Raw genomic sequence first — 15876 nt, 5'->3', positions numbered from 1 at the left:
CAGGTTTATATAGGGCAGCAGCCTTTAATATGCTAGTAATGGCTATTTAGCAGTCTGATGGCCTTGAAATGGAAGCTGTTTTTCAGTCTCTCGTTCCCAGCTTTGATGCACCTGTACTGACCTCGCCTTCTGGATGATAGCGGGGTGAACAGGCTGTGGCTCGGGTGGTTGTTGTCCTTGATGATCTACTAGACGTAACAGGAAATGTAAATCCCGGACACTCAAATTGTATGATATGTTACCTATGGTTACATAAGACACAATGGTCTAAGGCAAAAATTGAAGTCGGGTGGGTGGGCGGGCTTATAAGGCGGCCGACCGTCTAGCAACCCAAAGGTTGTGAGTTCAAATGTCATCACGGACAACTTCAGCGTTTCAGCTACTTTTCAACGACTTGCTACTTAGCATGTTAGCTAACCCTTCCCCTAACCTTAACCCTTTCAGCTAACCTTAACCGTATCATACGTTTTGCAAATTTGTAATTTATTTTTATTCAACCTTTTATTTAACTAGGCAAGTCAGTTAAGAACAAATTCTTATTTACTATGACTGCCTACCAAAAGGCCGCCTACGGGGGCTGGGATTAAAATAAATAAAAATAAGACCAAAACACATCACGACGAGAGAACACAACATGAAGAGAGACCTAAGACGACGACAAAGCATGGCAGCAACACAACAACATGGCAGCAGCACGAAGCATGGTACAAACATTATTGGGCACAGAAAACAGCACAAAGGGCAAGAAGGTAGAGACCACAATACACGTGAAGCAGCCACAACTGTCAGTAATAGTGTCCACGATTCCATCTTTGAATGAAGAGATGGAGATAAAACAGTCCAGTTTGAGTGTTTTTTTGCTCGTTCCAGTCGCTCGCTGCATCTAACTGAAAAGAGGAGTGACCAGCAGAACAGGTGTTGTATGTGGAGGTTGAGGGCTGCCTGAGGCATCTCAGATAAGGGGGGAGTGAGGCCTGAGAGGGTTTTATAAATAAGCATCAACCAGTGCGTCTTGCGACGGGTCTACAGAGAGTACCAGTTTACAGAGTGCCGTGATGTTTCCTATAAGGAGCATTGGTGGCAAATCTGATGGCAGAATGGTAAAGAACATCTAGCCGCTCGAGAGCACCCTTACCTGCCGATCTATAAATTATGTCTCCTTAGTCTAACATGGGTAGGATGGTCATCTGAATCAGGGTTAGTTAAGCAGTTGGTGGAAGAGGTGCAATTACGATAGAGGAAACCAAGTCTAGATTTAACTTTAACCTGCAGCTTTGATATGTGAGGACAGTGTACCATCTAGCCATACTCTTAAGTACTTGTATGGGGTGACTACCTAAGCTCTAAACCCTAATAGGTTGTAATCACACCAGTGGGGAGAGGGGCGTTCTTCTTACCAAACCACATGTTTTGGAGGCGTTCAGAACAAGGTTAAGGGCAGAGAAAGCTTGTTGGACACTAAGAAAGCTTTGTAGAGCGTTTAACACAAAATAAAATAGAACTTGGTTTGGTTTTCACGAGGATACAAACCCACGTGGGTGGTTGATAGACGAACGAGGAGAGAATAATCAAAGATAACAAACTAAAAACGAACTATGTTTTACTTTTTATCTGTGGATTAATCGTCAAGAGTAGAGAAATACTATTTTGTATAACACCGGGTCAAACTTCTACAAAGAACCAGCTAAAAAGAGGACCATATGCATGTCAGGTTAAATCCAATGTTAATCTCCAAGGCAAACTAGCTAGCTAGCTAGCTAAATGTTCATTCATGGTTTTTTTCCGACCTGCCCTGAAATTAATATAATTAATTTACACTTGGTTGTCACACGTGTCTGGTTGGGGATGGACAAAATTATAATTCGCACAAGCACATATGTGAGCCGGTGTTGCTTGACCCAGTGGTGGAAAAAGTACCAAATTGCCATACTTGAGTCATTTTCTATTAAGGTATCTTTACTTTTACTCAAGTAAAACTGCAAGTCACCCAGTAAAATACTACTTGAGTAAAAGTCAAACTATCTGGTTTTAAATACAGTGGGGCAAAAAAGTATTTAGTCAGCCACCAATTGTGCAAGTTCTCCCACTTAAAAAGATGAGAGGCCTGTAATTTATCATAGGTACACTTCAACTATGACAGACAAAATCAGAAACAAAATCCAGAAAATCACATTGTAGGATTTTTAATGAATTTATTTGCAAATTATGGTGGAAAATAAGTATTTGGTCACCTACAAACAAGCAAGATTTCTGTCTCTCACAGGCTTGTAACTTTGTCTTTAAGAGACAAAGTCTGTCCTCCACTCGTTACCTGTATTAATGGCACCTGTTTGAACTTGTTATCAGTATAAAAGACACCTGTCCACAACCTCAAACAGTCACACTCCAAACTCCACTATGGCCAAGACCGAAGAGCTGTCAAAGGACACCAGAAACATAATTGTAGACCTGCACCAGGCTGGGAAGACTGAATCTGCAATAGGTAAGCAGCTTGGTTTGAAGAAATCAACTGCGGGAGCAATTATTTGGAAATGGAAGACATACAAGACCACTGATAATCTCCCTCGATCTGGGGCTCCACGCAAGATCTCACCCCATGGGGTCAAAATGATCACAAGAACGGTGAGCAAAATCCCAGAACCACACGGGGGGACCTAGTGAATGACCTGCAGAGAGCTGGGACCAAAGTAACAAAGCCTACCATCAGTAACACACTACGCCGCCAGGGACTCAAATCCTGCAGTGCCAGACGTGTCCCCCTGCTTAAGCCAGTACATGTCCAGGCCCGTCTGAAGTTTGCTAGAGAGCATTTGGATGATCCAGAAGAAGATTGGGAGAATGTCATATGGTCAGATGAAACCAAAATATAACTTTTTGGTAGAAACTCAATTCGTCGTGTTTGGAGGACAAAGAATGCTGAGTTGCATCCAAAGAACACCATACCTACTGTGAAGCATGGGGGTGGAAACATCATGCTTTGGGGCTGTTTTTCTGCAAAGGGACCAGGACGACTGATCCGTGTAAAGGAAAGAATGAATGGGGCCATGTATCGTGAGATTTTGAGTGAAAACCTTCTTCCATCAGCAAGGGCATTGAAGATGAAACGTGGCTGGGTCTTTCAGCATGACAATGATCCCAAACACACCGCCTGGCAACGAAGGAGTGGCTTCGTAAGAAGCATTTCAAGGTCCTGGAGTGGCCTAGCCAGTCTCCAGATCTCAACCCCATAGAACATCTTTGGAGGGAGTTGAAAGTCTGTGTTGCCCAGCAACAGCCCCAAAACATCACTGCTCTAGAGGAGATCTGCATGGAGGAATGGGTCAAAATACCAGCAACAGTGTGTGAATACCTTGTGAAGACTTACAGAAAACGTTTGACCTCTGTCATTTCCAACAAAGGGTATATAACAAAGTATTGAGAAACTTTTGTTATTGACCAAATACTTCCCGGGAGTGTGACTGTTTGAGGTTGTGGACAGGTGTCTTTTATACTGATAACAAGTTCAAACAGGTGCCATTAATACAGGTAACGAGTGGAGGACAGACTTTGTCTCTTAAAGACAAAGTTACAAGCCTGTGAGAGACAGAAATCTTGCTTGTTTGTAGGTGACCAAATACTTATTTTCCACCATAATTTGCAAATAAATTCATTAAAAATCCTACAATGTGATTTTCTGGATTTTGTTTCCTCATTTTGTCTGTCATAGCTGAAGTGTACCAATTACAGGCCTCATCTTTTTAAGTGGGAGAACTTGCACAATTGGTGGCTGACTAAATATTTTTTTGCCCCACTGTAAGTAGTACTTTAAAGTATTTTTACTTAAGTATTTTACACCACTGGCTTGACCCACTGGTGTTATCACAGGGCTAACTCACATCATCACAATGGACCTTCACCAGAAGGAGATCCAGGGCTTCTTCAGTTTCCCTGTTGATAACCTGCGTGCCTCGCCCTTCCTGCTACAGTACATCCAGGAGGAAGTAAGACTACATTACCCAGAATCCTCCAGTCACTTGTATAATTTCAATCATGATATAATGTATTTGTTGACTGAAGTTTAGTTTTAATGTGGTGTTGAACTGTGAAATCATGTTGTATAATGTTTATTTGTTTCTAGATTCCAGACTACAGAAATGCCATTATCGTTGCAAAGTCTCCTTCGGCGGCCAAGAGGTAACATAAAGGTTGGGAGTTTTCCAGCAAGATGGATAGTGAATGATGTGAAGTGTGTTTGTGGCTGCAGATTTGTGTGGAATTGTGATTGTTTGCTTTGTATGTATTTAAATCCTTTTTTGTGTGTGCGTTCATTCCAGAGCTCAATCCTATGCTGAGCGGCTGCGGCTGGGCCTGGCGGTGATGCACGGGGAGGCCCAGTGTTCAGAGTCTGACATGGCTGACGGAAGACACTCTCCCCCTCCAATGTCTTCAGGACGCACCACCTCTGGCCACCCTGGTCTGGAGCTGCCATGTAAGATACCCCTGACATGCACAGGCGTGTGTGTGTGCGCGCACACACACACACACACACACACACACACACACTAGAAAATATCCCTGCCTTTGACCATAACACACAAAAATCACTGTTGTGTTGCTCTCATGTGTATATAATCTGCCTAGTCAGCAGACAGTGCTGGTTTATGTAACCACTAGTGTCAGGACAGGATGAGTTCAGCCCCGACTGCTGTCTATCAGAGGAATCCATAGAAAGGTAATGAGTCTGAACCGAAGGGTTAAACCCCCACTGCTTATGGGGAGTAGACGACAAATGGGATGGGCCTCCCATGCAGCATGCATACACTTGTGAACGCATGTACACCCAGACTCTGATCCTATCCATTGTAGAGACACTGAAACATAGCATTGGGTCAAAGGGAGGCTTTACAGAGATCTAATGGAACAGTATTTACAGAAAAATAATAAACTGTATTTTACATTTATGGACTGTCCGAATAACAACCCTTAGCTCAGAGAAAGTTATTTTTACAAATCCATTTGTCACAGAAATGCTGTTAAAAAAATCCAGCCCTGAATGCCCAAAGGCACTGGTAGCAAAGAGGACCTCCACACATTGTCCTCATGCTGACGGTGTGCAACTGGAGTGGTTCAGCCAGTCAGGGCTGTAGTATGTGTTGGTTCAGCAACAAAGCAATCATTCTCGGGAAGCCTGACACTACTGGCAATGCCTGTGAAATACTGCAGGCCATAAGTCATCCATTCCCCTCGTTCCCCTCTCCTCCACAGCTTCTGGATTTCTCTTCTCACCTTTTTCTTCTCATTCTTCTCTGTTTCTCCCTTCCTTTACACAGGAACAGGGTTGGTCTCCCTTTATCAAAACAACAGCTAAATTCAGATACGGAGCAAAGGGGCACCTTTTTTTACCCCCCTGTTATTTTTTATTTTAAACTTTATTTTATTTGCTTTCCTTGGATAAATGGGACCAGAAGGCCTGTCTTCAGTTCTGGAGTTGTTTGTCTGTATGCTGCCTGTATGTCTGTCTGTATGTCTATTATATATTCTCTGTATATGACAGTATTAACATATACCATTTATCTTTTGAAGACACAGGGAGGCACCAGCCTTCGTTCCCAGGCATAGAGCTCCCAAGTACGACCGTAATGCTCCACTCTCTCTTCTGCTAACCCCCTATCCTGCAATACTATTTGTGATCGCTTATACCTGCCTGCATGTAATGTTGATGTCTACCGAGGGAGTTTCCATTTCTAGCAGTACTGACCTTCTAAATTCCACTTTGTGAAGATCTCAGTTCAGTTAAGTGTTTAGACCGAGGGCGGGGCGGTCAAACACACCTGGGGTTTGAGTTGTTTTGTTTGTTTTTAAACTGTGTAGAAATGATAATCGTCCTACAATTATAGTCTTTTCATTTAGCCTGCTAGCTGTCATCGTAACGAAAGCGAGACAGTCGTGGGAGCAACGGAAATTCCTAAAGCGATGGATAGGGGACAATTTAAACAAATTTAAAAAATAAAACATTGAAAAAATGTAAGGGAATATAATACATTTTAAGTGCTGCCCCGCCAACTGTTGGCTGTCACCAAATTTGGTATGCTTATTGAAACAAGATATCTGTAAAACAGCAGATTTCTTCACCTCAAATTGGTGTCAAGGTCTTTCAGATAATCCCAAGCTTACATTGTACGGTATTCCTCACTTGATACATTTTTGACATTACATGCCTTTTGTCTAATACACAGTTAACTGTGAACTTCCAAAATTCTAATAAAATCATCACATTCAACCCTACCGATAGCAATACGAATCTGCTGGATGCATTCATGCAAAGCATCATGGAAAAATACATGTCTCTTCCCATGTATACTTTGGCGTTGCACTACAATTAATACCAGTTTGAAACCATGTGGCTTGTCAACATTCCCTTCAACATGCCTCAAATTTAGCATTTATCTGACTTTTGATCCCTTCAAAGCAACCAACAAAATGGCTGCTAATGCAAATGCCTTACCAGAGGGCACCTACTGTATTCCACTGCCAGGTTGGTGATTGGCATACATTTTATGGGGCAATTTCTCTATAACTCCAATGGAGATTAAGGAAACATTGCAAGCACCTCAGAGGTTGAGTGAGGCATGATGGCAAGCTTGGTTGTGTTCCCCTGCATCCTTTTTCTTGATCAATTCCTAGTTTAGAATTTTTAGAGCTAACTTGCTGATTCAGCAACGGTATGATTCTTGTTTATTTAAAAACTCAACCCCCCCCCCCCCAACCCCTAAAGCCTTAACAAATCTATTTGAACAAAATCATTTTGTTGCTAATGTCAACACCTTGGAGTTCCAAGTAGAGCCTCATGATTCAAACTTGAGTTTTTAAATATGCAGACATCTGGTTGGATGCCTCTGGGCTGACGATGAGGAAATAGGTTTGAAGTTGGTTGTGATTTGGCATGGCATGGGGTTGCTGTGTGGATCCCTAAATCCCAAACCGGATGTTTTATTTGTGGGAAGGAAGACGGCTCTATACTCATAAGCCATGTGTTGCTATCATCGCAATATGCCTGAAGCTGCCCTATATTTACCCCAAATCATTTCACCTAGTTGTCCTTTTGTCAAAATGAGAGTTTCAGGATTATTCTGTAGGCGTTGTAGCAGTCTGTGGACATTGAGGTAGAGCTGTCTTGCATGGTCTTTGCAGGTGTTGAACTTGATCCCTTTACTCAATCTCCTCTCCCAATAATTTCAATGTCATTTTTCCCCCTCATTTTCCTCTGAACCACTGTTTTGAAAGTGATGATAAATCTCTCTTCTCTTTCAGTAATGATGGCCAAGGAGAAACCGCCAATCACTGTAGTGGGAGATGTGGGAGGTCGCATCGCTATCATTGTTGTAAGAATTTGATCGTCTCTTATTTCTGTTTAAACTTTAACCCCTATGGGACAAAAAAAACCTTCAAGCTATTGCTAACAATCAAGAGTGAGTGTTATATCAACTAGTGAAGTTTCACACTCACTGTTCTGAGGAAGTCCTCGTGTAAGGTGTATTTGGACATACTGTATGATAGAGCTAGTGTTTTTTATTTATCTAGACGCTAATAACCTTCCGCCTTTGTCGTTTCCCTCTCTCAGGATGACATCATAGACGACGTGGAGGACTTTGTGGCGGCGGCTGAGATTCTGAAAGAGAGAGGGGCCTATAAGATCTACATCATGGCGACACACGGCCTGCTCTCAGCAGAGGCCCCCCGGCTCATAGAGGAATCCGCCATCGACGAGGTAAGATGAAGGATACGGGCCGTACTCGCACAGGCGTTTTATTAAGCCTGAAATGGCTGTCTTTTCTAACATCGACACCACTGACAATTATTGTAAGTAGTCTTTGCTGCTCCGATACTTGAAGCTTCTCAAGGTCGGAAGTGTGTCTCTTTGCTGGATAAATCAAACAAATCTATGCTTTCTTAAAAAGACAAGTACACACACCAATACCCAAATACAGTAATATGCAATGCATACTCAAACTCTGCGAATACACTACTGTTTTCTAATCATTCAAAGGACATTCTTAAACATAGGTCCTGCTGTAACCTGGCTCTCCATTTTGTGTCCTTGTGCCCCCCCCCCAGGTGGTGGTGACTAATACAGTCCCTCACGAGGTCCAGAAGCTCCAGTGTCCCAAGATCAAGACAGTGGACGTCAGTATGATCCTGGCCGAGGCCATCCGACGCATCCACAATGGAGAGTCCATGGCTTACCTGTTCCGTAACATCACAGTAGATGACTGAGCTACACGCACAAATACGTTGTGTTCACACCGTGAGACCAAGGATTTTCACCTCGGTTACATAGGCAGTTGTTGCTTTTCATTCTTGTTGACTTGCCATGTAAGAAAAAATATCTTGCATTCTCAATAAATGTCTACTGTTCAGTCCACTACTGTACTGTGTTATACTATATGCATGGTAAATACATCACCCATCACTCTCATAAAGAACAATTTGCACTGATATATCTTGGATTAGTTTAATTTAATCCTACAGTGTGTGTATTGTATGCAACTTTTCAGTGTTTACTTACAGCACAGCATTTGGTTAATAAATCCTTTTTTGATGAACATGTATTTGTGATCAATTGAACTCCAATATTGAAGCAAGACTGGTACGTAGTTAGTCTGTTTGAAAGGTTACTGAATTAGCTTGTAGTTAGATGCCTATGGCCCAAAGCTCTTCGCAGCCGTTGAACTATAGCACTGAATTGTAACAAGTGGCAAGGCCTATTTTAGTCACAGATACCGATACCGCTCTAACTGAAATCGGACAAGAATAGACACTTGCACAGTTTCTGCACACACAAAAAAATAAGAATAGTTTATTTTTTCTGTCACTTGGCAAATTATGATAGACAAATCAGAGGACCTCAGTCTATCAGCTATCAAAGAAGACTGCTCTGTTTTCATGGGGATTTGATCTCCATTTGCTCATAGATGAAAACAGGGAATATGCATATTGAGGACTTTACTGAACCCATTAACCACACGGAAGTAGACGAGGCTAAGCCTTTGAAGAGAACAAATGCTTAAATCTGCTATTACATATTTTCATGTGTAGAGATGATCTCTTCCTCTCGTTCCCTTGAAGCTTTGTGTTCTGTTGAAGTCCGTCATGAGCAAACAACTGTCTGAGTGAAGTACTGGCTCCATGTTCTGCAGAGGTGCATTGAATTGACCTGTTCTGTGTCTAGATATTGCGTGCCTCTCTTTTGTCTCCCTCTCACAGCTATGTGTTTACCATCAGTGGAATGAAATACAACGTTCATAAACCTGTCGAGCTGATGTTGGAGGGTCAAGCTGAATAGGTCTGTCAGTTATTGCCTTCTCCTGACAGCTTATTCAATAGGCCCGCTTCTCTCATTTTTTATGATCTACCACACACTCAATGACTCAATGGAAACATTGTCTCAATGTTGACGGTGGTTTTGGTTGCGTGTGGTTCAACATCTTGGTTCTGGGTTCCTCTAAATTCAAATGAAGTTTGTCTGTATTTTCCATCTGAACCATGTCATGAAAGCAAGTGGTACTAGCTTAAATGTACAGCAATGAGGCAAGTGCATGGATCTATTAGGCAACTAGTCTGTTAAAGAAGTGAGGAAATTTATATATTTTCTGTAGTAATTTTTTTTGCCACGTGTGCTAGTGATATCACCTAATTTCACTTATGCTTGTTTGAGGATACAGTATTAATGGCAACTAATGGTATATTGCTGAAAGAACAGTTCATTATGGACTAGAACGTGGAGTCAAACGGCACCTGCTAACTATGTCTTGCAAGCAGAATATTAAGAGAATTGGTGTGTTGTCTCAACCAGCTTGTTGATCTGTCTTCACAGAACACATCACATTTTATAGCAAATGTTTTATCTTCAGATGCATTGTAGTCGTTAAAAAGAGTCCCAGGACACTGAACTTGTTCTAAACGCCTCAGGATTCTCTGAAACATCTGCTGAGGAGCTTTGACCAAGTCTAGGGGCAGAGACAACTATAGACACTGAACATCCATCTGAACCGTGCTTCTACACCTGCATTGCTTGCTGTTTGGGGTTTTAGGCTGGGTTTCTGTACAGCACTTTGAGATATCAGCTGATGTATGAAGGGCTATATAAATACATTTGATTTGATTTGATTTGAACTGAGGACACGATATGTACTTGTAACTTATTTTGATTCTCTACAAAATAAACCAAGTCATTTCAATACGGTAGGCTATAGTACCGCATTTAGTAATCACTCATCACCGACAGAATTATTGCATATGAGAACCAATTTTAGGTATCGCAGTTAAAACGCCTCAATCGTGTCATTGAATAACACTATTGCGACTCAAAGGCCTACGTACCTGTTTGACTGTGTGTATATATAGACCTCTCTTCTCCAGTCGTCCATTCCATGAATGAATAGGGGGAGAGTACGGAAGAATGTTTTAACTGGACAGAAAGAGGAACTAGAGGACTAACGTTCATCAGGCCACTTCCTCATATTAGACAGGAAACAATGCGTCTGATGGGGGGACAGGGGACCAACCACAGCTATTGGTGGAGACCGTGTGTTGTACTCTACTTTACATGTATGTTGGGAGCTGTGACCGTGTTGTCTGTGTTCATGACATACAGGGAAAATCCGCGTACATATTTCTTTCAGAAGTTTTTAACATTCTTCTTATCAGATGTATTGCGCAAGGCTATCGAAACAAGACAGAAATACAATACTTTGTAAGGGATATGTTTAGTAAAGTAAAAAGGTCCCAAGATAGGCTCACTCAAGTGCAGTATATTGTGCTAAATATCATTTGAGAAAGGTAGCCTATTGTCTCGTGATGATGCTAATTTTGCATACAGTACTGAGGCTTCTGGCGCATGCCTAGACTGCTCACAGCAGGTGTAACTAATTAAGCCACATTTTGTTTGTGAGAGCAACGGTCAATGTCTCAAAGGAAGACTGATTAAATAGAGTAATTTAAAGAAATGCAACGATTTATGCTTATAACGTTGATAAATATTTTATGAAGGGGGGCGCAGTGAAAGACAAGTGTCGTTAGAGGGCGTTGTTGGACTATAACACAGCCTGCACAATTCAGTTCGACGCCTTTTATGGACCAAGAAGTGGGGCTGTGTGAACTGAATTACAGTAAGCTATGTCTGCAATTTTTATAAGCCTATCTTATTCTTTACAAATTAAGGTTCAGGCTTAATGTCATTCAATTGTATTCCAGGTAGCCTGATAACGCCAGCATAGTAACGACAGCAAAATCCCTTGAGCCTTGTGTAATTGTAGGCTATACCCTAGGTCAGGGATGGGCAACTGGCAGCTCTTTTGTAGGCCCGCGGATCAATTTCCCTCCCACCCCCACAAAAATGTAGCTTAGGGCCCCCAAAAGGCTAGGGCCTGCTCTGACTGCCTGTGTGGGTATGGATGTGGGTGTGCAGACCCGTGAGCCACAGCGGCCCCTCATGATGAGTCACCACCCCCATCAAAGTTGCCCATCCCTGGTCTAGGCCTTATCCTACTATGCAGACATTCACTAGTAAGTGGGCTTTGGTAGTATGTTTTTGTAGTTTGCTTGTGGAAATTTGATCCACATCATGGTGCACCTGCACATCTATTGGGGTCATGATGATAGATTGACCGTTGCTATTTGATTGACGTGTGCGATGTCTGATGTGTGTGTGATATCCATTTCACTCCTCTAGTTGGTGTCTGCCAGTTGTTCATTCTCTACTGAGAGTGCAATATGTGTCTCATATTCATAACACAGTTAGTTATTACAGGAGATCATAGCTTTTTTATTTTTGTGTACTATTTATTTAGCTTTATGGGGTAAACATTCCATCGTAAAATGAACACTGGTGAAGCAGTTTAATGTATAAATCGTGAATTTAAAAAAACGTAAGAATGTAAAAACATGTTTAAAATAAAACATATTGCATGTAATAGACATTTGCATGTCAACACTTTTTACACACATTAATCAAGTCATGCTTAATAGCAAATCAATAAAAAAAAACTTGAATACAAGCGAGTCTTTTGTAAACAATAATGCTGTGCTACATGTGAATTTCCAACTGAATAGATGGTGTTTTACATCAAACCATTGACTTTGCACAAACCCCAGCATTTAAATCTTCCTTTTGAGTCAATAAATACTCTTATTGTATGTTTGCAACAGTCAAATGTCTTATTGCAAGTGAATGTCAAACACACATTGCAAAATTAGCATGATTTGAATACAAAAGCTATACATTGATCTAAACTGAAACAGCAGAAGCCTGTTAACCAAATAAGCAGCAACACATTACATTAAGTAATTACTGAGTAACAACTGAGCAGTTGAACATCTTTGTCACCTTTTCACCCTTATCTCCCCACCTTACAATGTTTACATTAGTTGGACCAAGTCCTCTTTTATAACCATTCGTTGTCACCCATTCTCTTCCCATATCAACCACATTGCTTGGACAAGGGAAGCAGACGTGGAATCAAGAGTGTTTGGGAGTTACGTTTCAGCACACTGGCAGTCCCTCAACTCAACCTTTTCATCCCATACACAGTCAAGTTTCCCTCTCCCTCTTGTCCAGCAGCACTTTAACAGGTGTACTAGCCCACACCCTTTCCCTCTTTTTCTCCTTCAACCTGCCCCATTAGGAGATGATGCAGGAGTTGGTCTTGTTCATGGGCGGCCGGATGCCCTTGGGGTCTCCTTTGGGGAAGGTCTCCCTGCGGCGCCTCAGAGCAGGGCTCAGCCGGCTGGGCAGGTTGGTCTGCTGCAGCAGCTCCCTGAACACCTCCATCACGTTGTTGTTCTCCTTGGCCGACGTCTCCACGTAGCTGTTGTTCCAGTCCAGCTCCACTGTTGACAGTACGTCGTCAGCTGCCACCTGCCGGTCGCTACCTGCTCGATCTGACTTGTTGCCCACCACCACGATCGGGGTGTACTTGTCCTCCTTGACCTCCAGGATCTCGTTTCGGAGGCTCTTGACGGCCTCCAGCGACTCTGCATCATCGACCGCGTATACCAGGGCAAAGGCGTCACTGTTCTGGATGGAGAGCTTGCGCATGGCAGGGAAGGAGTAGCTGCCGCTGGTGTCCAGGATCTCCACGGTGACCTTAGAGCCGCCGATGTCATACTCCTTGCTGTGCATCTCCTCCACGGTGCGCCGGTGCTTGGGCTCGAAGGTGTCCTGGAGGAAGCGGCGGATCAGGGCCGTCTTGCCCACGCCGGCCGCCCCCAGGAACACCAACCTCACCTGGGTCTTCTCCTTCACCTCTAGAGACATGATACTGCTTTTTGTCTTTTTGTCTGGGTTCTAAAAGTATCTTTAAACTGACTGTTCAGTCACTGACAGTCTCTGTCAGCAGACAGGTAGAATAGTAGGACACAAGATCAGTCAAACTCTTCTGTCTTCTGGTGAAGTTGCTGTTGGTAGAAACAGCTGCGCAATTGCACACTGAGTGTAGATTGTCTGAGATTTCTGTACAGATTCTAGCAGAAGGTCTCTGATTGTGCTCAAAGTTCTCTTGTAATAGGTAGGTGCTTGTCTGCCTCTGTCGTTTTCCACGGTCCCTTTTATGTGTGTTTTTGGTCGCAGGGATTCCATGCCCTCTTTCGACAGGAGCCAATCAGCACATGGTTGTCTATTGCGGCGTAAGATACGAGCGGCCAATCACTGGTCTGCATGCAAATGTGAGTGCTAGACAGATTTGGGAGGGGAAAACGAGGTGATATCTGAAAGTGTATAAACAAGAGCTACTGGAAAAGTGGAGCGGAGAAAATTTGCTAGGAGCAGCAGTCTGATAATCATTCAAAGCAGACTCACAGATGAAAGAGCTGCCTGATCTCTTGATATTCTATTTTATGTTTATGTGCACAATAAAAAATAACATATATTTTTGAAATATAGTAAATCCGCCTTGAGTAGTGATTACAATGTGTCTTTAGTTATACATTTATAGTATGGACTTTAATTTAATAGAATGTGTTTGACAGTGATTACAACAGCAAAAGATGCCATCAAGGAGACTATAGTTTGCTGCTTGCTATGTATTTCCTCATGGTTGAAGTCTCTCAGTCCGCATCTAAATGTGTTGGTAATACATTTTGAATCAAATGATGACGTCCCACTTTATGACTCGTGCTTGTCATTTTCTTCTACATAAACAACTCTTTGCCAGTGCAAGGACAGATTGTCTGGTTTGCTATGGTCCTCCTGGTTAAATAAACCATTCACCTCACATGACCATTATGGTAATGTCTATAGGTCACGCAAACAATGTATGACATAGATGATTAGCGTGACATAAATAAACCTTTTGGCAGTGTTGGCCTGATTATTTAAGAAGCCAATTAGTGAGCTGAATATTATCTCAGATGAACTTAATCATAACACGCTGAATATTATATCAGATTAACTTAATCACAACACACTGAATATTATATCAGATGAACTTATTCATAACACGCTGAATATTATATCAGATTAACTTAATCACAACACACTGAATATTATATCAGATGAATTTATTCATAACACGCTGAATATTATATCAGATTAACTTAATCACAACACGCTGAATATTATATCAGATTAACTTAATCACAACACGCTGAATATTATATCAGATTAACTTAATCACAACACACTGAATATTATATCAGATGGACTTAATCACAACACGCTGAATATTTTATCAGATGGACTTAATCACAACACGCTGAATATTATATCAGATGGACTTAATCACAACACGCTGAATATTTTATCAGATGAACTTAATCACAACACCTATTCATGTATTTTTTATGGACAGTCAGTGTAAATGACATGTACAGGTATGTATTCACAGGAATTAATTCCAGTTGACCTTTCCACACCAGGGGTCTGTGTTGCTGAGGAGTGAAACAACTCGACGGCCATAAGGTCCGGCTCTGATGACATTTGCCAACATTTCAAAAGCCCTCATTCCACTACTGCGTTATTACCAGGAGGAAACTGTACCCGATGAGAGGGTCCACCGTTGGCAACCTGGTGTGTTGTGTTCCGCGAGTAGTGCAGCCAGGTAGACATTGGAGTAGGTGGTTATTGTTATTCAGCTGTAACACGCTGACTCAAGGAAATTATGTATTTGTGGCACCTCTTTTGAAAATCCTGCAAAATCCAATATAGTCCTCGTAATCTTATTGCACTGAGAAAAAGAACGGTGTTGTTTGCTGAACATCTGGTTTTCGACTCCAGTAATGCTTCCCACAAATTGAATATGTCTTGAGGCACATTTGTCCTTATTGCCTGAATCTTTAACACATGCTCTTTCCTCAGCATCCAATTAGGTGTAGGCTAAAGCATTTCATAGCCTTTGAGTGATATGTACTGAATCACGTCGCTCCTGTGTGAGAGCCTGATGCTTTAGAGAAGGGAGCCCATTTCCTTCTTAAATTTCCCCTGGGATCTGCAGCGTTTGACGGACTGTGACTTTCCCTGTCCCTGCCTCGTCAGGCTAGTGACAGCATGGAACCATTTTGAGCTCTAGGGAGGGACTCCCTCCCCACCACGGTGTGTACCCGATCTCAGTTATCTTCTCTAGACCACTGGCTGTATGATAGGCAGCAGAGCAGTCTGGGAAATATAATCTATACAATCTATGTTCCAAGACTGCCATGCACTCGTATACTACTCTTATGCACTCGTATGCACTCACAACTCTGGAATTATAATCAGTGTTCTACCGTTCTTATTCATTCACAATGTTCTGTCCACTCTGACATGACCTGAGACATTAGTGGGCTCATTTGGGAGCATGTCAATTGTCCAGAACAACCAATTTACAGTAAATAGGCCTATCTTCCATTGCGTTTATTAGCGTA

The 15876-nt window shown here is 42.2% G+C and overlaps 1 protein-coding gene and 1 pseudogene across 2 annotated transcripts in view; one reads left to right on the top strand and one right to left on the bottom strand.

The window, feature by feature from the left end:
* The window catches only part of LOC139424653 (phosphoribosyl pyrophosphate synthase-associated protein 1-like), a 29456-nt gene extending 20874 nt beyond the window's left edge, over positions 1 to 8582 (top strand). Inside the window, exons 5-11 of one of the 2 annotated variants that reach the window (XM_071176696.1) lie at positions 3865 to 3980; positions 4118 to 4173; positions 4314 to 4468; positions 5563 to 5607; positions 7291 to 7361; positions 7601 to 7747; positions 8095 to 8582. In XM_071176696.1, the coding sequence (XP_071032797.1) occupies positions 3865 to 3980; positions 4118 to 4173; positions 4314 to 4468; positions 5563 to 5607; positions 7291 to 7361; positions 7601 to 7747; positions 8095 to 8253 (749 nt within the window). In that variant the 3' untranslated portion in view covers positions 8254 to 8582. The remainder of the gene's footprint in view (positions 1 to 3864; positions 3981 to 4117; positions 4174 to 4313; positions 4469 to 5562; positions 5608 to 7290; positions 7362 to 7600; positions 7748 to 8094) is intronic. The other variant, XM_071176697.1, reaches the window with a different exon arrangement.
* Positions 8583 to 11829: 3247 nt separating this feature from the next.
* LOC139423842 (GTP-binding protein Rhes pseudogene) lies at positions 11830 to 13535 on the bottom strand (annotated as a pseudogene).
* Between the last annotated feature and the right edge of the window lie 2341 nt (positions 13536 to 15876).

The sequence above is a fragment of the Oncorhynchus clarkii genome, chromosome 13 (assembly GCF_045791955.1).
Source record: "Oncorhynchus clarkii lewisi isolate Uvic-CL-2024 chromosome 13, UVic_Ocla_1.0, whole genome shotgun sequence".
In the NCBI taxonomy this organism is placed as follows: domain Eukaryota; kingdom Metazoa; phylum Chordata; class Actinopteri; order Salmoniformes; family Salmonidae; genus Oncorhynchus; species Oncorhynchus clarkii.
This window is presented reverse-complemented; position numbering and strand designations above follow the sequence as displayed.